We start from the raw sequence: 23,436 nt of genomic DNA on the forward strand, positions 1-23,436 counted from the left end.
ATTGAGTGCTGACGAGTGAAACGGGCATTCATAGTTCGACGAACAATGAGTAGGTCTGCTGCTGTTGCCGCCACCACCACCGCTAAATTGCTTAGTTCTGCAGGTGCAAGTCAGCCCAATAAAGCATTGATTTTATTGCTACTACAATGCCTGTCTGTTTTACGCCCACGGCATTGTCACCACCATGTGACATCTGGTGGAGGTGCTGGGTGCCGATCCCAGCACATCTTTCTCCGATATGACAGAATAAAATGATGCACGTTACTTGAAACAAAAATAATTATCACATGTTCTAGTGTACGAGACATGCCCCTCATATCTGGAGGCTTTTGCGCTGCACCTGCGCTTCATCTAGAAACATTGTGCAAAATGAAAAAAAAAAAAAGAACATAAAAGATGCAGCATTCCGCAACAGTAAATTTCTTTTGGGGGCAAAAAAAAAAAAATGTACACCAGGAAATACATATTTATTTATTTATTTATTTATTTATTTAGGAATACTGTCAATCCCGGGCGGGATCGTTACAGGCAGGGCACAAAACGCATACAAAAAGTCAGAGAATATTTGGAACATGTTCAAAGGCAGGGACAATCATTTAAAATAAAAGGAAGATTTCTTGGCATTAAGAAAAAAGAAAAAGTTCTCAATGAAACACGACCTCAAATAGGGGCGTTCTCTTACCTGTGCACTTCACTCTTGCCAGCATCGAGCATCATGACAACAAGGTCAGCAGTGCGGGCCACAGCAATCACCTGACGACCACGGCCCTTGCCTGGACACAGACCGCAAGGCAAGAATGGACCGCTCAAGATTAACTGCTCCATAATGAGAAAGAGCAATTGGAAGTGGGGGGCTTGCTCTTTACAATTTCTATGCCTGAAGACTGGTGCAATGACCAATGAAGACTGGTGCATTGTAAGTATAACTGTAAAATGTTATACAGTCGAACCCGGATATATCGAACTCGAAGGGGATCGCGAAATAGTTCGATATATCGATAATTCGATATATCGATAATTAAATATACAGAAATCGGCTTGTGACGGCACTTACGATGCGAAAAAACGGTACCGTATTTGTCGCGTAATCAACCCACTCGCATAATGAACCCACCCTTCACTTTTGCACCCGAGAATTTGGAAAAAGAAAGAAAAAGCGTTAAGGCCAGCTCGCTCACATGCAAGCGATTGAGCGATCTCAGCCACGAGCGGCAACGACAGAGCAAAAAATTTCCAACTTGTTGGAACTGCGTCCCTCTCGCTGCTCGAGCCACCGCGGCAGCTCGGAACAAGGTTTCTGTGTCGCCGTGGCAGAGGAGGAGGAGGAAAAAACATTTATGCAGAAATCGCGAGCGTTTTCGCTGCATGTCAGAAGCGCGCGCCACTCCGTTTCGGTCGTCTCATCCACAGCTCAATTCTTGGCAGCGTGCCAAGATGCTGCCCAGCGATAACGTCGGGGCGCGTTTATTTTTTGATAGCTCCTGCTGTGGTGGGGAGCGAACTTGGCAGAGTGACCGTGATGCCTTGATTGCACGTACAAGCCTGGTTCGATTTATCACGCCACGCTTGGGGCGGGCGTCATGATCGCAGCAGCTGACCGCGTGCTTTCGTTGATTCATACATGCAAGAATAAACGACTCCCGCAAAAAAAAAGAAAAGAAAAAAAAAAAAAAAACTCCCGCTTCTTACCGTCCGAACAGCACAACGATAAGAAAGGATGACTCGCAAAAAAAAAAAAATAATAATAATAATAAAAGAGAGAAAGAGCTGCCGCTAAAGCGTCCGCAGGCACTATAGCCACCTCAGCCGCCGCGCACGCAGAGGGTTCGCAATGCACGCTCGCTGGAGAAAGCGTTGACGTCTGTCTGAAAACGGGCTGAGCTGGCTTGGCGCATGCGTAGCGCGTGCTAAAGGAGAGAGATAGCTTGGCAAAAGGATGGGCACACCCACGCACATGGCTTCAAACGTTATGTGTTGGCGCGCGGAAAACAATAACTGCAGATGCACGCGCCTTTGGGGAATGGGCGCGGCGCTGCCCAGACCAGCCATCGCCGAACTGTCCCCTCTCATTCCTTCCGCACGTGGCTTGAAAACGGCACGCGGCAAACGGCCAAGGGTGATGCGATCGTCTTTGGGGAAGGCACACTTTCCAGTGCGTGGTGTGGAGTTCGATATATCGAACGACGGGTGAAATTAAGTTCGATATATGACGCGGCTTTCCTACACTTTTACATGGGATTTTGAAGGGGATATTTCGTGAGTTCAATATAACCAAAATTCGATATATCCGGGTTCGATATAACCGGGTTCAACTGTAGCCACACACACACACAAAAAAAAAAAAAAAAAAAGAAAAAAAGGGCACTGACTGACGGTGAAGCGGCAAATTAGATGCAAGGTTGTAATACAAGAAAAGAACAAGAAATGCAAACTTTCAGCCTCTGCCACCTCGCAAGAGTTACTGCTGAAAAACTGAAGGCGAGCCAATTAATTCACCATCAGAGTGGTTTTTCAAGTACACATATATGTACTGGAATTTTCCACAGTACATATTTAAAAAGCCAAATAGATGCGAAAACAGCAGAGCAAAAGGGACCATATACGCACCTTGTGAAGCACCTTCAATGATACCAGGCAGGTCGAGCAGCTGTATGTTAGCTCCTTTGTACTGTAACAAACATTGCGGAGATGTTGAAAAGACATCAGACGTGTTACAGAGTACGCCGATGCCTCAACCACAAGCTTCCACCCAGGTGCAAAAAAAGCCTGGGTGTAAAACGAACACTAATGCAGGATGCATGGTTTAAGATCACTTCTCAAACATACAAGTCAGCTTGATACTGCCAAGACTCAAAGGGTGAGTTAGACGAAGCAACCGCGTCTCTTTTACATTTCTCCGCTCTGCCATTCTTTTAAAAATTATCTGGGGTTACCCTGCTTAAACTGATGTATATAATGTGCAAAAGCACTGTGACATCACCATTGTTGCAATGGTTACAACATGAAAGCAATCTGCTAGAATCGACTTTAAGACATTGAAGGTAATCACTGTGGATTGACAGAAGCTGATCACACTATACTAGGTTGGCACAACGATGCTGTTGCTACGGCAATCAGCTGACACAAGGTCTAATTTTATTGCTTGGCCTAAACGGGTATGTGAGTGCTTTAACACTAAAAGAAACATGGTGTTTCATTCAGCACTGGTTCGAGCGTCTTTCATGAAGGCACTAGACCACAGTAAAATAGACAGAGGTTACATTTTACTATATTTTTTTTTCTTAGACCCTTCTCAAAACATTAATAGAAAAAACATTTCGTTAACAATGACGAACTGCGTAGCAAAACAGTCTGCTATGAAGAAACTGCAGCATGATAAATATGAAAATATATATCAGGTGAGTAAAAGGAAAAAAATAAATTTAGGGGGACACTTAAAGGAATATAGATACCTAATTTTTGGGTTCATGTTTAATTCTTTGTTATGATGTGTAAGACAATATTCCACACACGCCACTGCAATATTTGTTGACCACTGCTAAATAATTTACAACCAAATTTCTTTTTTAATCTGTTTCGGTTTTGGTTCCAACAGCCAAGTGATGGCTGTGACGTCAAAGTCAAGTCTATACCACACAAGGGATATACAGTTAAAACTCGATTTAACGAACTTGAGGGGAGCCGTGAATTATTTCGTTAAATCGAGAACTTCGTTAAATTGAATGAGGCATTTCTTGGGCACATAATTCAGTACATTCGATTACAGTAAAACCTCGTTAAAACGTACCCGCTTAAACAGTACTTTCGTTTTAAAAGTAGTAAAGTCAAGTCCCCGACTGAGCACCCATTGAACATAATGCATTTTGCATCCGCATAAACCGTACCAGCTTATCGCGGTCGTAACGGTTAGCACGTACCATTTTCACTTTTCGTCGCACTCGCGCGTGACGAATTCACGCCGGTAGCACCGACCCAAAGGACGGTTCGGCTAGCGGCGCAACAATCTTCCCTAAATACCGCCGACAGGACGGCAAGCCACACAGCTAATGACAAATTGGCGCCAAAGTTGGTAATCATACAACTAGCGCAATCTTTGGGGGTCCGTATGGTCATCGTCATGACCCCCCGCGCTACTTTCGAGTGGGTAGCGCCAACACCACGACCGGCGCCGCTAGCGCGTATGAAAAGAAACAACAACAATTCTTACTAAAATTCTAATTTTGGGGTGCTGTCTACAAAATAGACCAAAAATTAACACTTTTTCACCTTTATTTCTCGAAAAAAGGTTCGTTAAATCGGGACAAATCACGGAATCGGTTTCGTTATTTCGGGTTAGTCAAAGCATTGAACCCTATGGGTGTCTGAGGGGGAATTAGGATACCTTCGTTAAATCGAGATTTTCGTTAAATCGGGTTTCGTTAAATCGAGTTTTGACTGTAAATAAAGAACAGCGATATAATCCCTTTTCTGTCATTTTGGTTCACTATAATGCTAAAGCCAACCTTACTTCAAAACAGGAACCACAACAAGTGAAGAAGCAGTGAATATATCGCTGTTTTTATGTCCCTCACATGACCTAGACTTCACTTCAGTGTCACAACCCTTGCTCGGTTGTTGAAACTGAAATTGAAGCAAGCAAGGCCAAAAAATTTAATCGTAGGTAATTTGGCAATCGTAGGTGAAAAACACCCGTGGTGGCCTAATATCTTATTCATCATTAAGAGGAACAAAAATGGAGCAAAAAAAACAAAACAAGAACAGCCATGCTCACATTTTGCTCACAATGCCCGCACACTGATGCTGTGCTGAATTTTCTGGAGAATGGGGCCTTTACAATGCTCTGCTAAAATGGCAGTTACGGTATGCATAGATTCTGGTGTTTGGGGAACCCTAGAAGCACTATAAGGAGCCCAATGGTTTTGCACAACTGTTTTTGTACACCTGATCAACAGAAAACAGAAACCCACTGGTGTTTTCAGAACCAGGCCATCTCACCTCAATGACACCAGGGATGCAAGTCAGTGTTGTGAACTCGTATGATGCTGACTCACTGTGGGTGTCGGTCAAAATGTTGAGTAGTGTAGACTGAGGAAAATAAAGAGAAACAAACGTCTGTGCATTAGGCCAAACTGAAACCTTTGATGCACTATTATGCAAAAGATTCGTGCTACTGCTTATAATATTTCTATTGATAAGTAACACTTGCGTACAACGAACAAGACACACACACAGAGAACCTGCTCTGTTATTTTACGTCATTGCATAAACAACCTGATACTTTCGGCTACTGTGCTTTAAATGTCTCAACGGGCAAAGAGCCATAACTTAGTTGTGTAGTATTTTATCAAATTACTACACAACTATGCAATGTCACTATTAACGGCGTCCCTCATAGCCTGAGTCGCTTTGGGACGTTAAACCCCACAAACCAAACCAAACATTTAACATAAAGGCCTGCTCTGCATCCAGTCGGATATGAAAGAACTTTTGTGCTGTTCTCTCGTCTGAAAATGCTCAGATTTGTTCTTTAGTGAACAGTTTTATTTAAAGCTTTGCGAAGCTGTAGAGCAAAGAGAAATTAATTCAGACCTTGCAAGGTAAAACTGGCCAACAGACAATCACTTCACCAAAGCAGAAAATCAAATTCTATTTATGTGCTTTTGCACTCACTAGCAGTACAACCTTAGATTATAACATATACAGAATAAACAAAACTCCCATTAACAAAAATTTATTTTGCCACGATGTTAAATACCCTAAGCATCATAAATAGGAGCTGAATTTACTTTATATGGGAGAACACTGAAAGGCTCCTCCGCAGCTCCCCTCCGAGAGCGATTTGTTCAGAATAGTTTGCTTACATAACTGGAGGGCAGTCTAGAAAAACAAGAAGAGAGGGGAAGGAGACCAGTGAGCTTTGAAGGATTTATGCCCCACTAGAGAGACAAGAGGAAAAAGGGGCCAGCAGTGATGCTAGTATGATTCTGGTCTTGCCTTCGCCTTCCATTGTTCTCTCTGACGGTCATTCCTAGTCACCATGTAAACTTGTTTTTTTAGAAATAAACGAGCTCAATTGATCCCAATTCTTTAAAGAGCTTAAGGAGTGCATGAAAATGTATAATTTAAAGGGCTTTTGCCAACCATGATCTGCCCTTGCTGTATTAAATGCATTTTACACTTTCTTTTATTAGTTCTTTATCGTCGCTTAAAATATAACAGTACATACAAACTGAATGGAATGCTAGTATGTACCTGGAGATGTGAAGTAGATAAATGAAAGGAGCTTTAATAGACCTTAAGAAACATCTGAATCCAAATCCAACAGCAATGCAGACCACGAAAGTAAATCATAACAGGAACAAAATACTAACCGCTCCGCTGCAGTGGCTCAGTTGTTAGGGTGCCAAGTCTGGTAACTGGGGCTTGATTCCATTTCACAAGAACCCTGTGTACTGATGCTATGCCAGTGCCAAAAAGCCAGAGGTGGTGCAAATTGCTGAGGCTCTCAACCATGGTATCCCTCATAGCTTATGCCGCTTTCGGATGTTAAACCCTATAAGCCATACCATGCCATACAAAAATAGAACACCTTAATAAGGGGGCTCCTGGGTACTAGCATTAATATATACGCTTCTGCCATGCTGAATGTGACCAACTTGAGCATTAAGCAGTCCATTGTCTCCAAATTATTTCGGGATCTTTCTGACTCGAACTTCATTTTGTAAGGAATACAAAAGAAGGCATACACTACCTTGCCAACTGATGGAAAACCAATGAGGGCGACACGTGCATCGCCTGATTTCATAACATCAAAGCCTTCACCCTGAAATTGAAGATGCACATAATTAATCACAAGGCAGTACAACTTAAGAAAAAATTAAATAAAATAAATAAATATATATCTGGGGCTGTCAGTTTAGACTCCCTGTTAATAATGAGTAGTAACTGCAAACAAAAGTAGGCTTACAGTTCTGTGCCGAGAAATTTTGTGAGGCACAAAAACAAAACAATTTCGCAAGCTGTCTGAACAAAGCTGTTCATTGCCTCAGCACCTGAATGATTTCTCAGCTGAGCTTCCCCAAACGCTGGACACAATGAAGGTCCAGCAAGACAGAGACAGGACAAGCGATGACAAACTAGACAGCCAAGGGACAGGAGAGCCCTCAGGTTTTGCTTCACTGGACTGACATGCTTTACAGGTGTTAATTCTCACAACGAGCATATACTAACACAAAATTAAGTTTGATCTCTCTTGACGCATTATGAAATTTACTGAAAATTTGATGTTCATGATACTTTTGTTGGAAAAAAAGGAACAGACTCTTTGTTGCTTTTCTACCACGTAAGTAAGTGCCTAGCCTTTCATTCACCAACGAAAATTCATGTATCATCTTATTCAATACACATCCTTTATGTTGTTTCTTTGAGTTTTTGCCATTTGATATATTTTACTGTGCTCTACTAGAAAATATGCCCAGACCTATCAACTTGAGTCTACTTCAATAAGAATGAATAAAATAAAATAAACCAACTGACTGTACTCTTCATTTCCTTTATTTTAGTGCATCAAGATGATTCTTGGAACCCCTAGTTTAATTAATGTGGACCACTTGTTATTCAAGCTGGCACTGGTGTATTTGGGCCTTTTTATTTTTTCTCCTTTTCACATTGGTAGCACCATGAAAGACGCAGGGACAAGTCCGGTGTCAAGCCCGTCGAAATGTTGGTACAGCACACACAATGTGCCCGATTCTTCGCCAGTTCCACCTCAACAACTTTCTTTTCGCCCTTTCATTTAATTCACCTCAGTACACCAGGAAAACACGTTTTCGCTAAACTGTACAGATGCATGCCTCTCCAAAGCATACCCCAAAATGACAGTTCTCAATAGGCAGTGACTGTTGGCTCACCTTCTCCTTCGATTTGCCCTGGGGCTCTAACAGCTGAGTCCGGTATTTTGCTAGCTTGGCCTTGAGCAAGCCCAAGTGGTACTCCGTGGCTATGAAAATAAAGACAAAATTAACAGCACTGCAAACAGCAGATATTCCAAGATTGAAAACATACAGTACACATCTGCTTCTTAGTGCCTTTCCACACTGGCACCTGACAGCAGATGAGTATACTTCACCGCAAAAAACAGTTACAGAATTGCTTCAGGGGAAATTCTAAACCAATTAAAACTTGATGACAAGTTAGCGCACGTGGTGCTCTTTCTACACTTTGTTCCTCAGGTCGTTTGCACCCATCCTTGTCAATTACAACTTCCTTCAATTTATGAACCGGACAAATTTGTCTTTTATATTTTTCTGCGTGCGAAGCTTGCCGCTCCTAGCAAATGACATTGATCTAAACTACCCATTCATGGCCAACCAGAGTACAGATGTCATCTAGCAGATATTTTTTCTTTGCTATGCAACAGGTAGCATACGTCTATCACGTTTCAATGCCCGTTCTGAAACGCAGGCTGAACAACGATACAGAGAGTTTCAGAGAGGCTCGAGGATGTTGCTTCAACCGCTGCGGTAGCTGCCATGAAAGCGCTGTCATCACGTAAGTGACATGCTTGCGCTTGCTTTATTTTATCCCAGAAACTTTAAGGCCAAACTTTTCTGGAACGGCACCCATTAAAGACAAGCAGCAGCATGGCAAACGCACCCTTATTTTTCTGCGTCCGTGAGATTTCTCTCTCGATTTCGCTGATTTTCTCGAGGATGCCCATGATGACGGAGTCCTTTCACAGAGCTTAAAGCGGTGTCCTTGGCCGGGCTAGTGCAGCGTTAACAGCCAAAGGAATGTGAGCGTTTACACGGACTTTGGGACTGAAAAAATCCTCCCAGAAATACGTCGTGGCCGATCTCACGCCAGCGAGATGTTGGCTGCCATATTGCCTATCAGAACACGCCAGTAGCGCCACTTCTATTGGTGGCAAGGTGGCAACCTCTCAATGCTGAAAAACTAGGAAAAGTGACAGCAGCATGTGAGGACATCGAAAATAAAATGCAAGAACCCACGCAGTCTTTAGTAAATGCTGTGACCACAAGTGTTTGATAAATGCTAGCGGCTGGCAAAGAAGCTATGATTGCATTATGACTGCCCTAGAAGAAAACCTTTTTGGTTTGCTTGTCTGGTTTAGATCTTTTTTGGTGATGTTGATATTTTTTTTTTCTCTAAGGTCGATCATCGAAGTCGACCGAAGAGAAAGAAAGTGGCAGCATTGTGGCAGCGCGAAAAAAAAAAAAGCGAAACTAGACCAAGGTCAGCGATTGGCCTGCTGAGGCCACGTGACCAATGCCGTAAACACGATAAGTCTCAAGGGCGCCGCCAGCCGCTGGCGTGGAATCAGCCGCTGCGCTCGCACAATTCTTGTGGTGGCGCGGCGACGTCGAGACGGGAGGCCGCATTTATAAAGGTGTGACCGGCACCGGAGGCGGCCTAAAGGAGCGAACAGAAGGAATCGTGAGAAGCATCCGCAATGAGCGGGGAACCGGCGAATGACGGCCTCGTACGAGTCTGGTGCGACGGCTGGTAAGTGTCTCGCGCGCTTGGTTTCGCGCAATCGGATGACGGGCCGGGAGAAAAGTGGAGAAAAATAACCCTCCGTAGTAAGTAGTACGTATGCACAAAAAAAGAAAAAGAAAAGAAAGACGGAGGCGTGGTTGATCATCTTCGCGCACCCGAGCCGGAACATGGGATCGCTTATTTGATTAAACAACTGTGTTTCGTCTGGAGGTTCGCATAGAACACCGCGAGCCAGCGATCGTAGCAATGCTGAACATTTGAACAGCCTCGGAAGGTATAATATATGCGCCTCAGATGACGATGTTCGGTCTGTTGACTCGTGTATTTTTCCATGCGGTGAAGAGAAAATGCGCATGCAGCCAGAGCGCGACTTGAGAAACTTGCGCGTATCCTAGTACGCCCTGTGGTAAAATAAGGCGGGCCTAAGCACTTTTGGTGGCGACTTGTCCACCGTGTAATTTCTGGTGCTTTACGTGCCAGCGTCAGATTGTTTAGACGGGTGGGAAGCATTGCTAACCTGTGGATTCATCGAGGCGCGATAGTGTACGTGTGCGGGCTACGTATATGAATGGGGAGATGTAGATACCCGACGCTGAGATTGTGGAATATCCGCGAAGTTCATTGATGCAGCGCGCGCATGATTTGATACCCTAGTTCTCCGATAAGACTATCGTACTTCAGGCAGCTGCTGTCCGGATTTATCTATGCCTGTTGATGCAAGCATATGTCCCGCAATGGTCCTGGTTTCCTTACACTTGCATTTCTTGCTGTCTGCATCTCCTGATTGTTAATGCAAACTTTCTTATACCGAACGCTTGCATGCATGGTTGTACATGATTACACAGTTTGACAGCCAACTATAGTGTGCTTTAATTGGCATTCACATGTTCACAACCACAGGCTTTGTTAACCTCCTGACTCGTCCAAAATGTGCGTTATGATTTATGGCCGTAAAATAAACAGGCAGTTGTATGCAAGGGCCCATATAAATGTCTCTATAGTTAGATCTCACAGCTTGTCAGGAAGAACAATGGAAATTCTGTGCATACATTCACTCGTTTACTATATATAGTCCAGCTGTACTGGAAACATGAGGAGCAGCTGATTGTTTTCTTATTTTTTCCCCTTTCCTTTTCAGTTATGACATGGTGCATTTTGGGCATGCCAATCAACTCCGACAGGTGAGTCATTTGCACTTCAGCTGTGTGCACTAGAGTGTTCATGGTCGCTGTTCAGCTTTGCACTTGGCTGGAAATGTGGAATAAAAGAGTAAGCATAGAGGAAAATTTTTGTGAATTCACGCAGAGTTCTGACAGCTAATAAAGAAGACTCTCAAAAGAGATGCTGAAGTTTCTGGTCCTTTGACTGGATACCCGGTTTTCTTTCCAGCAGCTTGCCTGGGAAAGGCATAATGCACTTAGTCCAGAATTTCCTTCTTTGCTTATGTAATGACATGTGGAGGTTGCTTCGAAGTGAGGCTTATCGCCGTATACATGGTTCTTTTGTATGCATGGGATGTATAGATATATGCCTCCTGTTCTGCAGAGACAAAGGTCCGGAATCACACAAAAAAAATGGAAAGCCTTATTTGAATGAGCCAGATGCAAAAATTGCACCTCTCCTTACTATTTTTCTCTGAATCGCTCTTGAATGCGATGTCAGTTGTCTTTGAACAACACCTGTTGGTTACACCTTTTTTTGTAGCAACAGCTACATTAGGCTAGTCGGCGGCGCATTTTGGGTAAGCATCACTGCTTTGCACGAGCCGTAACCACGGAAACTAGTTGCTCTGAGCCACAGAAGAAAGAAAGAAGAAAAAGAATCCGATCAAATAGAGCAAGAAGATTGAAAGGCGTCAAGAAGACGAGTCGAATCTCCAATCACACCATACGTTTTATAGCCAGTGCATTGGCGACGACAACATTCAAATCGAACTTTGTGAACAATCTGTGTGGTGGCTTTCACTACGCATATCCAGGCTTTACTGAGTTGAGCCGCCATTAATAATTTACTGTTTACTATATATATATATATATATATATATATATACTATCCCACCATCGGCGCATTGTTTTTCCTTCCGCTTTGCATTTAATGCTCTTTATTCCAATAATCACCATAAGGCAAAATTCCTGTAAATGTCAACAGTATAAACGAAAAAAAAAAAAAAAAAAAGACAGAAAAAACGAATGTTTGCCTTGCACTCATAGACTGTTCGCTCCTTTAAATGTACATAATATATATATATAGGAAGGGGGTTGAAGCTCGAATGGGTCATATAAAATCAAAATTTATTCTACATCATTGATGCTGGAGGGCACAGTCAAAAAGCCAGTTAGTGGCTTGACAGGGACTGTGCCCCCTTGTATAAAGCAACGGTAGCACATACACTCCAACACATAATTTGTCAATGAAAAAGAAATATAATATAGAAGCACACACTTCATAAGTATATATCTGAAATATACAAAGAAAAATGAGAAGTGCAGTACATTTAGCATTGTCTTCAGCACATCTTGAGACACCATACAAAATCGAGTACATGTATACAAAGTCATCACAATATATTTTTACAATGCCATTTACCTCACAAGCATTTGTGAGGATGCAGTTGAGCTATGTACCACGTGAAGTTAATGTGATGATGAATGTTTAATGTTCCGGTTTAACATGTTGGGAATTTGATGCCGAAGCATTTGCTTGCCATAATTAGTACAAAAACAAGGTATATGTACTATGATGCATTCATTCTAGTTGCGTAAAGATTAGCTCTTACTGTCAATTCTGCCATTGTATTAAAAAGTTGTTCCTTGTCCTGGCGTAACTATGATAGTGATGCACTAATATTTCATGATATATTTTTATGACTGGCATAATTTCGAGTGAACGAAATATAGGTTCGGTATGTGTGTTATATGGTACGCCAGCAATAATACGAACCGCTTTCTTTTCTTATTTTTGCAATTTAGTGATATTTCTAAATGTAGGGGTACCCCATACTAGGTGGCTGTAATTTATGTGAGAAAGAAATAGTGAGTTGTAAATTAGCTTCTTAACTGCGACGGGCAATAAATACATGGGCATAAACGTAAATACAGGGCGTAAACGTAAATGAGATGACACATGGTGGAAAAAGATGCACTATAATGTGACACTTCGGCCGGGGTCCGGCCTTTAAGGAATGCAGCATTGCAGCACTGTTAAGGAATGAAACACTGGATTAAAGTATATTGTTTTTTCATTGTGTGTCATCTCATTTATGTTTATATATATAGACATACATACATTGTAGAACTTCGGTGGTACAAACTTCATGAGATCACAAAAAATTTGTATAATGAAAAGGAACAAAATTCAGTATGCAGAAACATGGGAATTAAAAGCATCCATACAGATTTCTTTATGGCCGCACAGCCATAACTTTCCACTCGCGGTGTGTACAGTGCGAGGAACGATTGGGTGGAAATGTGCAGGCCACAACCTATGTGAGCTTCTCGCGATGCATTTAGCACAACAGGAAATTGTCACATCAGCAACCTGCACGTGCCGCCGCAAATTGCTCCCTGTGCGTACATAGCAACTAGTGATTGCGGAATCGATGATGTGCGGGTTGTGTGCATTTGCCGCGCATGCCGCTGCCAATTTCTTGCGGTGCATACGCCATGGCCAGCGATTACGGAGTCATTGATTGCGAGCAGTGCTCAATGCTGTGGCCGCAGTTCGTGTATTCGTATCATTCCGTAGTGGTGCGGGAGAGGTTTCGGAAAATTCAGAATTCTGCACATTGAACGCAGTTCATTTCAGTCAGAGAATTTATGAATTCGTGTCATCCCAAAATTCGTATTAGGCAGATTAGTATCGCAGAAATTCTAGTGTATATATGTTCACAATTAGCACTCTGAAGGTAACAAAAGAAGGCTGACACGCACTCAGTATGTTTGCTTAAACTCTCTGGACAGGCAGCAGACCTTCTGTCACATTCATCTAAAAGAAGATCACTTCAAATTAGTGTGACACTGGACACTATGCATATTCCTTGCTTTTGTGAAAACAAGTCATTGCTCCACATAATAAACACGAATTTAAGATTATTGAAGGAGTATCGACACCTAAGTTTTAGTTCTCTGTGTTTTATTCTTTGTAATGACGCATGACATATATATGCATTACTATACACAAATCACAGTGAGCATTAGTAAGATGTGTTGTTGGCCTAGTTGGTGCAGTACTTCAGACATCTTATAGTTGCGCGAGCTCTTTGCCTATGACCACTAAATAGTTTATAATATACTCTATTTTCTCACCTCTTTTGGTTCCGGTTTCAGCAGCTGAGTTATGGTAGGTCATGTGAGTGATAACTGCGATATGATTGCTCCTTTGTCATTATTCTTCACCCTCAAGAACAGTAATAACAACAAGTGAAAAAGCAACAATTAATTTTGAATTTTTTTCATCCCTCACAAATCAAATGATAAATTATTCAGTGCTCGTAGACGAAACCGCGTGGGGATATGTGTACACTATTAATGAAGAAAAAGCAACTAAAATTTGCTGTCCGTGCCCCTTTAAGAACTCTAATATATTCCCCAATGCTTACTCTCGCTGAATTCTGAAAGGCAGTTGGGCCAACATTTTCAGTACAACACGTGCTGTAATGCACAACTGTTAAACATTGCTGCTACATAATTAGAAGTTGCTGTTAACTGTGCTCCAACTTCACTGTAATCTCATTTCTAATGAAAAATTATTTAAATTTTGTCGCTTATCCTGTACTAATAGTAGTACTTAATTGTTGTTTCAGTTTACTGTTCCTACCTCTTTAATGGATTAGTAGCTATCGAACCATAAACAATGTAGGGTGACTGGGCAATCTGGCTTTTTGCGCTAGCTACACAATGTATGCGTACGCATGAACATTTTAAGTTTTCCTTGTGAATTGTTTTATCTTCCGAGTACACTGCATTTATCAGCAAATTGTATAACTGCTGATATTTTGCAAGGCTTTTGCTGAAATACATGTTCTGTACCATGATCCCATGGCAGTATCATTTGAGAAGCTATCTGAAGCATGTCATGCTCGCCAAAAGGGTTGGCTAGTGCGAGATTATATAACATGTTTGAAAAAAGAAAATGAAATCTTGAGTGGAAATAGTGCACAAAATTGTGATTGGTAAATTTAAGGTGTTGGATGAGTGCGGAGTGAATGTTATAGTGCAGGAGCACCCTGTTCCGTATCCTCTTCACTTAGTACAAGTTTCGGTTCCCTGGCATGTATTTTATTTTATGTGGCTCTGTATCACTATGTATATATGTAAAGAGATTGCAGCCGTCAGTGAAAATGTTTTTTTCTTTTGGTGGTGGTGGGGGGGAGAGGGGGGGGGGGGGATTGTGTGCATGTAATGTCTCACATGTAGCTTTTGTGGACGTAATTGATGTTAACTGTCAGTAGACTTCAGTTGAGGTGTTCATTAATGCTATGCACTTTCCGTTACAGAAGCACTGTATGCACCAAAAAAAAACTGCCAGATTGAAATGGCCACACATTTATGCACCGTCTTGTGCTGCTTTAGGGGACATTGGACATTGTTGTATCCTATATTGCATGCCAGGCTTCCAATGTGTTTATATCCAATATGCAATTTTTGATAGAATTGGCACATAATTTCATACTTCCAGTGAGAACTACTCAGATTGTGAATAATACATTGTACAGTTTACGTGAATTGTTCCAACCATACAGTCTGTTAAAAATTGTAGTTTCTTTACATCTTATGGCTCAATTCTTAGATTATGAGGGACATCCTCATGTGCAGCCTCTGAATAACTTCCACTGGCTTAAGGTTCTTGAACATGTTGTGAATCTCGAGTGCAGATGCACGTGCAAACTTCTGTTCTCACATGAGCCAATGCCATCTAGTACAGAAAGACTGTTTGCAAGGAGCTTGTTCATTAAAGTTGCTAACAGGTTTTTCAGTTTTTGAAAAAGCAACGCAGTCTGCAGGTTGGGAAAGAAAGCGCTCGTTTTTTCGGGAGGAAATGTGAACTGAGCTTTATTTCAGTTTGAACTGTCTTGTTGGTAGGATGTGTTGGTGGTCTCACTCAGCTACTTGAGGGGTGGTCAGGAGGGGTCTGCTTTTGGGGTCAACGGGAGCAAGATAGCATTGAGTGTCGTGACTTGTGGACTGGACCTTTTCATGGGTTATCATAGCCTGTGACATTTGCCTTTCCTCTTGTGCAGGCAAAGGCAATGGGCGATTACCTTGTGGTGGGTGTGCACACCGATGGTGAGTGATGCAAGGGAATTTTTTAGATAACTGTTGCGTTCACTTTTCTTTTCAAGTGGTTTTGCACTCCTGATTTCGTGCTCTGCTTGAAAGGAGTGCACACATTCTTTGTAGGTTTGTGTGTCATGTTGTTTCTAAAGATGCTAGTAGGTTTTGTATTGCTTTTAGGTAAGGTTATTATTGTCAGCTTCAGTGGGATGTGTGGAGGTTAACAACACTGGCAAACCAGGTTCATATTACTTCCATTGTTAAAAGCAGGGCAGAGTCCCAGAATTATCTAAATGTGGGGCAGAATTGTTTATGGTTGAAATAAGTAGCAAGACTCAATGCACCCAGGCATTTCTCTTAATTTAGGACCAAAATGTCTCTCAGAGTGCACTATTTTGTGAAACATTGGTTGTGCTTGCAAGCTTTGAGCTGAACTAATATAACTAGATTCAGTTAGCAAACATAACTAAAATAACCAAACACATTGGGAAATGATTAATGTTACTGGGATACAAGACAAGTCCTACCAACTAGCGTCCAAAGTATTTAGTTTTTTTTATGCTGAAATTAAAATTATAACAATATGTATTTAAGGTAAGAAAGAGCACTAGGTTAAGCTTTGCTGCTAGGTGATATGTCTGACAGGTTCATTTAACTGACAAAGTTATCTACTTTCAGATGTATTTATATAAACGATGCCATCATATCCTTGATAGCTGTGGATTTTGGAAAGTATTTGAGTGCATTGCTTACCTTTCTTTTTAGCCTCGGCGCCAGACTTCTCGCTTTTCATAAGGAAAGCCGGCCTGGGTTGCAAAACGAGGCCGTTGAGATTTAAGCTTGCCCACTGTGAATGTGAGAATAAGTTGCAGCCCCTGCCAGAATGTTCTTTGCCTGACGGTTTGCCCATCTTGAAACGTGCACTTTGATAGTGTTGGTGATAAGGTTAGTGATAATGTAGGCATGATTTGGCTTAGTTTCTTTTTCTTAGTCTTAGCTAAAACCTTATGCTTTCATCTGCATACATTTACGACATTCTGTCACGTCAACTGAGATATTTCAGGTCCTGATTGGTGTTTTCGGACCACGACGTCCCATAGGCAATAAAGAGAAAAGTTAGAAACAGAGGTACTTGACACTTTAGTGATAATGACTAGAAGATGGCCACCTTCTCTGCATTGAAATTTTGCCGTTACAGTGAGAAAATGTGTATTGAACACAGATGTATTGCTTTTTGGTATGAAGCAGCTGCATTAGAATTTCGGGGTATGAAGAATTAATTACATGGTTTCTACAAAATAAATGCATATTTGCATATTAGTGACCCATGCAATGTTGACAGTACCACAATTTGTAATAATGGTAAATGCCTGTGAATATGATTAGTTTGCACTTCTTGGGTGTAATGCAGTTAAAGAAACTTCGAAGACCAAAGAAAAAGTAAGGGGTATTAGGTTCGTTGGAAGCTTAGTTAAGCTCCATGAATGGCATTAACTACACAGCAGTTCTTATTTCTGTTCTTTCTTATAACTGCAATTCCAATCTTGGAAATATAGCTGCAGCTTTGGTTTTGCTGATGAGGTGAAACTTGGCAGCAGGTTTGGTTCATGTGGCTGCCATGTCCATGGCACACAGTTTGGTTTGAACACCTGCTTGCTTTTTGTTTTCGTGCTCCATTGATTTGTGAGAGAACTATGCTGTGAACAAGTTGTCGCCGTCTGACAGATCAACTTTTGGACCATCAGCATGTAGAATTTAATTTTTTTTTGTTCTGCAACAAGGGGTGCCATTAATGAGTCATTCTCCTTTTCTTTATCTTTGTGGATGGCCTTATCGTGTTTCTATGGCTCACTTCCAGCATCGCGCGTGCTTGACAAGAGTCTGCTGACACGTGCTGATTGCGCGTGCTTATGGCAAGATAGTCTTTACTGTCTACGAGATAAAGATTGCGTGCTGTACTTTAGACGCTGACAATCTGGCATAGAGCTTGCTTTGACGCTTGATGCTGAAGGGCGCTGATTAGGGTTTTGGAAGGAAATCTGACGCAAGTCTTGCAAAGGCCATATGGTGCGAGCTGGGAATTCTGGCAGCCGCTGCCAACACATGCTGTAGCTTGATATATCGAGCTTGTTATATCGAGGCTCGTATAGCCTCGATATAACTGGGCAGCTCAGCTATGTTTGCAAACATAGCTGACGGGCACTTAATTACGGTCCTTACACGTATGGTAGGTGCCAGAAGCAGGTCCTGTCTCTCTTTCCATTCAGATTAAAGCAGTCTCAGCTGCTAGTGTGCCTTTTTCTTGTTACAGGCTGTGAGCATTTATGTCTCAGCCGCACTTGAGAAGCTTGGCTGCAGTGATTTCAGAAATCTCCTATGCAGTAAAATGTGATTCAGAGCGAAACTCAGATCGACACAACATTGAACTGAATAGGGCTAATTTCAGATGAATTATAACTCAAATTTAATCATGAATGGGAATCAACTACTGCAGCATTAAAGAGGGCATAAGAAGTTAAAAGAGTTGTGGGCAGTTGCGCAAGTTTAGCTCACCCTGTAAACCTTCTAATGTTGAAGGTAATTTACACTGAAGGCTAGAAGAAAGGTCGCAGTGCATCATATTCAGCACTGCCATGCTCAATGTTACTTTGAATAAGGGGCAGCCTATCTTTAATATGCACTTTTTAAGTGAATTCTTTTATCAGGCTTTAGCATGAATCTCGAAAACTGATGTTTTACACATTACCGGCAAAATCCGATTAATGTTGGCAATTTCACTGGGGCCAGAACTTAACTAGAATTCATGATTCTGTACTGCCAATCAATGATTGAGGAGGACTTGAAATTACATGAAATTTGATTTTTGGGACGAAAGCACTCTTGCACTTGGCAACTTGCTTTAGCCAAGCAGCACAATTTTCATACATCTTTTACCTTTGATTGTGGTTTTGACACTGTGGCTAGTACTAGTTAATTTCATAATTTTGATTAGAACTTCAGAATTCTAGTACTCAACCCTACTTTAGAGTTGTATTGTGTTGATAGCTTGTATACCACTTTTATTTTTTGTGTCATTATGTTGGATGCGGAATTTTGACTTTAGGTGTCGCCTGTTCATTGGCAAATCCATTACAATGAAGTCAAGCTATGAAAATGGCATCTTCCCTCTTTTTTTCTCTCCAATAAATGTTAGTAACACACACGCACCAGCTTTGAAGATGCTACTATTCATGGAAAAGATCTGGCAAAAAGAAGTGATCCTGCTTTTATCGGCACTTTTTCATGGGGAAAATGGCCTGAACAGACTTGAAACAAAGCAAATATGGTTCAGAGACCATGGATAGGGCTTTATGAAAACAGATAGGCAAAAAATAAAAAAAGTTAGAGCAGCCTTGTATTTGGATTTATTCCCTGGACATGTCAGATGTTGGTGCGCTGACACTAATCTTAGTAAGCTGCCTATATCATATGCTGTGTTCTTCCTTCTCTTTTACATCATTGTTTGTGCTTTTCTTGTGAGGTCCTTGACTTGCGGGGGGGGGGGACATACCAGTGTTATCATTTGCGCAACGTGCTTGTGTGCTTGGACAGCTCTGACACGATCATGATAATTGGTGTGCAAGATAAGTCAGTGTCTGGGATAGCTGACCAGGATGTCTTTATCTTTCAGATAAAAGGGTACAGACCTGTCGATGCAACCCATTGTAATCATGATTCTTTTTGACCTGACAACAAGCTTGAAAATTGGTTTTGCGGCTCTTATGTTCTAGTTTAATTTTGCTTCCTGATTGCCGAAATGATGAGCATTCAGGGCAAAATTTGAAGTGTACTAAGTGAACTTAAAAGTATACTTTGTTTGAAATGCATCTGGAAATGCCACCTTTAGGTTGTGATAATAAATTGTACTCTGAGATTAGCTGGAACTAGCCGTGCATATGATTTTGCTTAGATCTGCTGCCGTAGCAGTCAAGAAGATGGTTTTTGATTTCTGGTTGTCTAGTGCCTTCGCTAAAATGTGGTTAATATGTAGCACTTCACTTCCTAGCTCATAATATTTGTGTGTACAGTGCTTGTTAGTGCTCTGCTGAAAAATAGCTACGCTTGCAAGTCATGTAGATGATGATGATTGTGGAGCCAAAACTTGGAGCTAAATAGAGTTGAAATTAAACTGAAGGCAGTGAAGTGAATTATCAAAATGAAAATGATAGCTGATGTCGGCTTGTGGCATTAAACCCCGTATACCATACCAGAATGATAGGCGTAAGGTTGAGAGACAAGAAGATAGCAGAGTGGGAAAATGGGAGCCAATGACATCAGAGCTGAAATGGGTGGGGCAGAGCACATTGATGCACGGGGCAAGGTAACCAACGATTGTCAAGGGTGATGAACTGGATATTTAGAGAAGGCAAGTGTAGCAAGGGACAACAGAAAGTTAGGTGGGTGGATGAGATAAAGAAGTTTGGGGGCATTATGTGGAAGCAGCTGGCACAGGGCCGGGTTAATTGGAGGAGTATGGGAGAGGCCCTTGCCTGCAGTGAGCATAATTAGTGTGATGATAATTATTGGCAGTGTTGATGTTTGCCTGATTGAAAAAATACAGGTAGGAAAATTATAATGGCAGTGCAACAAAACGAGAACATCGGTCTTGGTGTTTTTTTAATTATTATTTATTCTCTCCTCCCTTCATTGCTTTCCTTCGTGTGTTCTTTTTATTCTGAGCACCTCCCTGGTCGAATTTATCACTTCCTGCCTTTGACTAGTGTCATTTCATGCCATTTCACGCTCACTGGGATGAGCGTAGCAGCTGGCTGTTAGGCCGATACAGAAGGAATCTTACCAAGCACTGCTCATGTGGCTATCTTCTGGTAAAAATCCTCCACTCTGTGTTGGGCAATCTGGTGTGCAAAAGTCACATGTTTCTCTGATAACCGTGTTGTGTGTCCAGTGCAGCACTTGTGCGTTCAGCTTTGATGCATTGGTGAATTTGCTCCTCTTCTCCTCCACATTCAGAGGAGATCAAGAAACACAAGGGTCCACCTGTGTTCACCGAGCAGGAGCGGTACAAGATGGTGCGCGCCATCAAATGGGTCGACGAGGTAACAGCTTCATTTCTTTACTATTATCAAACCACTAAATACTACCTCTGTCTAGTTCCAAGGGTAGTTGTGAAGACGCACAGTTTACCCTCGAAAGTAAAGAGTGGGAGGGGATCAACAAGTAGCCAGAATTGTGTGCAGTTTGGAATGAGGAAGTCCTTTTAAAGCAATAACGTTAAAGACCTTGTTACGCGGAGAATCATGGCATGGTGCTGGCAGGTGGTAGCTGGCAGCTGACAAGGCTGGGCACTGATTCTCCTATGGTTTGTGTGACTTGATAACGAGACCATATGATATCAGAAAGTTGGGGCGATCTGCCAAATGAGGTTGATCATATGAGGTGAAGGGTCAACCTTCCAGTGCTCATGGAGTCAGGCACACCACTCCTAAGCCATGCAGGCACGTCCGTACGGCTTCATTAAAGAGGGGCTTTATATGTTGGGTGGTTGCCTGCGACTGGTAGCTGGATAATGTGGTAGATGTATGCTTATAAGATTGTGCGAGATATTAGAGGCACAGATTAAGGGATTGGTATGTTAAGTGAGCAAGTACTACATGTTGTGAATGAGGGACAGCAAAGGGACCCATGACGCTGTTGCATCATACCCTTAAAGGTGGAGCTTAAGTGTTCCCTATAATATTTTTAAATAGATTCTGTGAGTTTGAGTAAACCAGGTGTCTTAAATGACAGTTCACATTAATGCTAGTTTAATCTTGCCATGTCTTGGTGCATTAGTGGGATTTTGCAAGGAGAAGACAATAGCTGCAACAATGAAACTGTACGCCCTTGACAGGTGTTCAAGGGACACTGAGGAGGATGACTTTATTCAGTTGTTGTTTTTTGAGTAATAATGGATTTTCTGGCTCTTTCTGGCTGTGTGGATGTTTTTCCCTCCAGAGAAAAATTGGATTTTAAACTTCTCCTGCCACTCAAGTCAAACTCTCATTACGTGACTGAAAAGCATTTTCACCAAAGTGAACGGCTGTGTAGCCTAGACTCTCAGATTGACGGGGGAAAAAAAAAGGGGCCAGAAACCTTTCTGGACACAACACTTTGTGCTTGGGAAGAGCCAACTGTGGCAACTGCTGTGTTTCAGTTTTCTACCTTTTCGAGCTTACGGGACTTCTGTTTTCAGTTCAGGCAGCCCCTTTCTCATGGGTGAAATGTTTTGTGGGATCCCCGTAAGGGATGTATGTTTGTAATAAGGGAGTGTTTACTCATTGGCACTCACCTAACTGTACATGGCTATAAATTAAAGCTGTGCAGCTTCCATGGAAACTTTGTAGTACTAGAAGAAAAAGTCCTGGTTTGAGGTCCAAATCATCAAACTAGGGTTGAAAGTCAATAGTTTAACAGCTCGAATTGTGAGCTTTATCATTATGATGTGGTAGCCCGATGTTACAGGCCAACTTTAGTTTGTCCTCAGCGTCCCCTTGAGTTTTACTTTACTGTGAAGGTTGTGAATTTTGCTGAAGTTCTGGATGAAGCTTGACAAGTTTGATTTGTATCGGTGTCAGCTTTCTGTTTAGCCTGGTATATTACTTTTTCTAGCCAATGGAACTCAGTTGAACGCTGATGTCAGAAGCTCAGCACTTCATGCCATTGTGCTCCATAATGTTCAGCCAAGCCATGTAAGCTGTCTTGCTGTGTAGTAGTGCTACACTGTCGGCTTGTGGAGTGCTAGTTTGTTCACCAAGGCTTTTTAAGGGCAGTGTGGCACAATGTAAAATACCGACAAATATGTGAGAGTTCTTTGCAGTTCAGCGGCATGCAGGCCAAATTTCAGCCATGATAAGTTGGTCTTACCAAGGCATTGCACCTTGACACGTGACATCTCTATTCTTTTTGTTTTTGAACATGTGTTTCTGACACTGATTATATCTTTCTCCTCTTTTCTTGTCATCTCTTTGAAGGTCGTCGAAGGTGCCCCCTACATCACCACGATAGAAACCTTGGACAAATACAAGTGCAACTTTTGTGTTCATGGAGGTAAGAATAAGGCATGTGGTTGTTGTTGTAAGGTGTCAGCGCAGGCCTTGAAGAGCACCATGTGTAGTTCAGCGTATGAAGTTCCGCATGAAGTTAGGCAGCACAGAAGTGGTGCCTAACTTAAAGAAATGTAGACACCAAAGCTTTCGTTGCATACTTTATTCTTTGTGATGATGCGTAAGACATTGCTGTGGATGCATAACCACGTGCTATTTGCCTAAGACCACCAAATAATTTGTTATCGAATTTTTCTTCTCACCTGTTTCAGTTTCAGCAGCTAAGCAATGGCTGTGACATCACAGTTAAGTCTAGATTAAGTGAGACATGAGGAATTATGGTTTTATTGTTTTAAATCATTGCAGCATTAAAGTCAGCTTGATTCAAGAACAGGGACCACAGTGAGTGAGGAAGCAATGATTATATCACTTTTTTTTCCACCTTTACTTGACTTGGACTCAATTTGGACGTTGTAGCCATTGCTCGGCTGTTAGATCCAAAATAGATGAGAAAAGAAATTAGAGCATAAATTATTTAACATTTGTAGGCAAGAACCACCTGG

The 23,436-nt window shown here is 41.8% G+C and overlaps 2 protein-coding genes across 3 annotated transcripts in view; one reads left to right on the plus strand and one right to left on the minus strand.

Annotated features, from left to right (window-relative positions):
• LOC146188119 (developmentally-regulated GTP-binding protein 2) overlaps positions 1–8,913 on the minus strand; it is a 29,633-nt gene extending 20,720 nt beyond the window's left edge. The window contains exons 1-6 of the mRNA XM_084603647.1: positions 8,656–8,913; positions 7,911–7,999; positions 6,752–6,823; positions 4,996–5,085; positions 2,608–2,668; positions 683–773 (exon numbers count right to left, since the gene is read on the minus strand). Coding sequence (XP_084459773.1) covers positions 683–773; positions 2,608–2,668; positions 4,996–5,085; positions 6,752–6,823; positions 7,911–7,999; positions 8,656–8,719 — 467 coding nt within the window. The 5' untranslated portion in view covers positions 8,720–8,913. The remainder of the gene's footprint in view (positions 1–682; positions 774–2,607; positions 2,669–4,995; positions 5,086–6,751; positions 6,824–7,910; positions 8,000–8,655) is intronic.
• Positions 8,914–9,298: 385 nt separating this feature from the next.
• The window catches only part of Pect (phosphoethanolamine cytidylyltransferase), a 31,144-nt gene continuing 17,006 nt past the window's right edge, over positions 9,299–23,436 (plus strand). Inside the window, exons 1-5 of one of the 2 annotated variants that reach the window (XM_084603645.1) lie at positions 9,299–9,525; positions 10,658–10,700; positions 15,758–15,803; positions 20,802–20,887; positions 22,802–22,877. In XM_084603645.1, coding sequence (XP_084459771.1) covers positions 9,473–9,525; positions 10,658–10,700; positions 15,758–15,803; positions 20,802–20,887; positions 22,802–22,877 — 304 coding nt within the window. In that variant the 5' untranslated portion in view covers positions 9,299–9,472. The remainder of the gene's footprint in view (positions 9,526–10,657; positions 10,701–15,757; positions 15,804–20,801; positions 20,888–22,801; positions 22,878–23,436) is intronic. The other variant, XM_084603646.1, reaches the window with a different exon arrangement.

Source organism: Amblyomma maculatum, chromosome 5, assembly GCF_055883805.1.
Source record: "Amblyomma maculatum isolate TAMU_Amacu chromosome 5, ASM5588380v1, whole genome shotgun sequence".
Classification (NCBI taxonomy): domain Eukaryota; kingdom Metazoa; phylum Arthropoda; class Arachnida; order Ixodida; family Ixodidae; genus Amblyomma; species Amblyomma maculatum.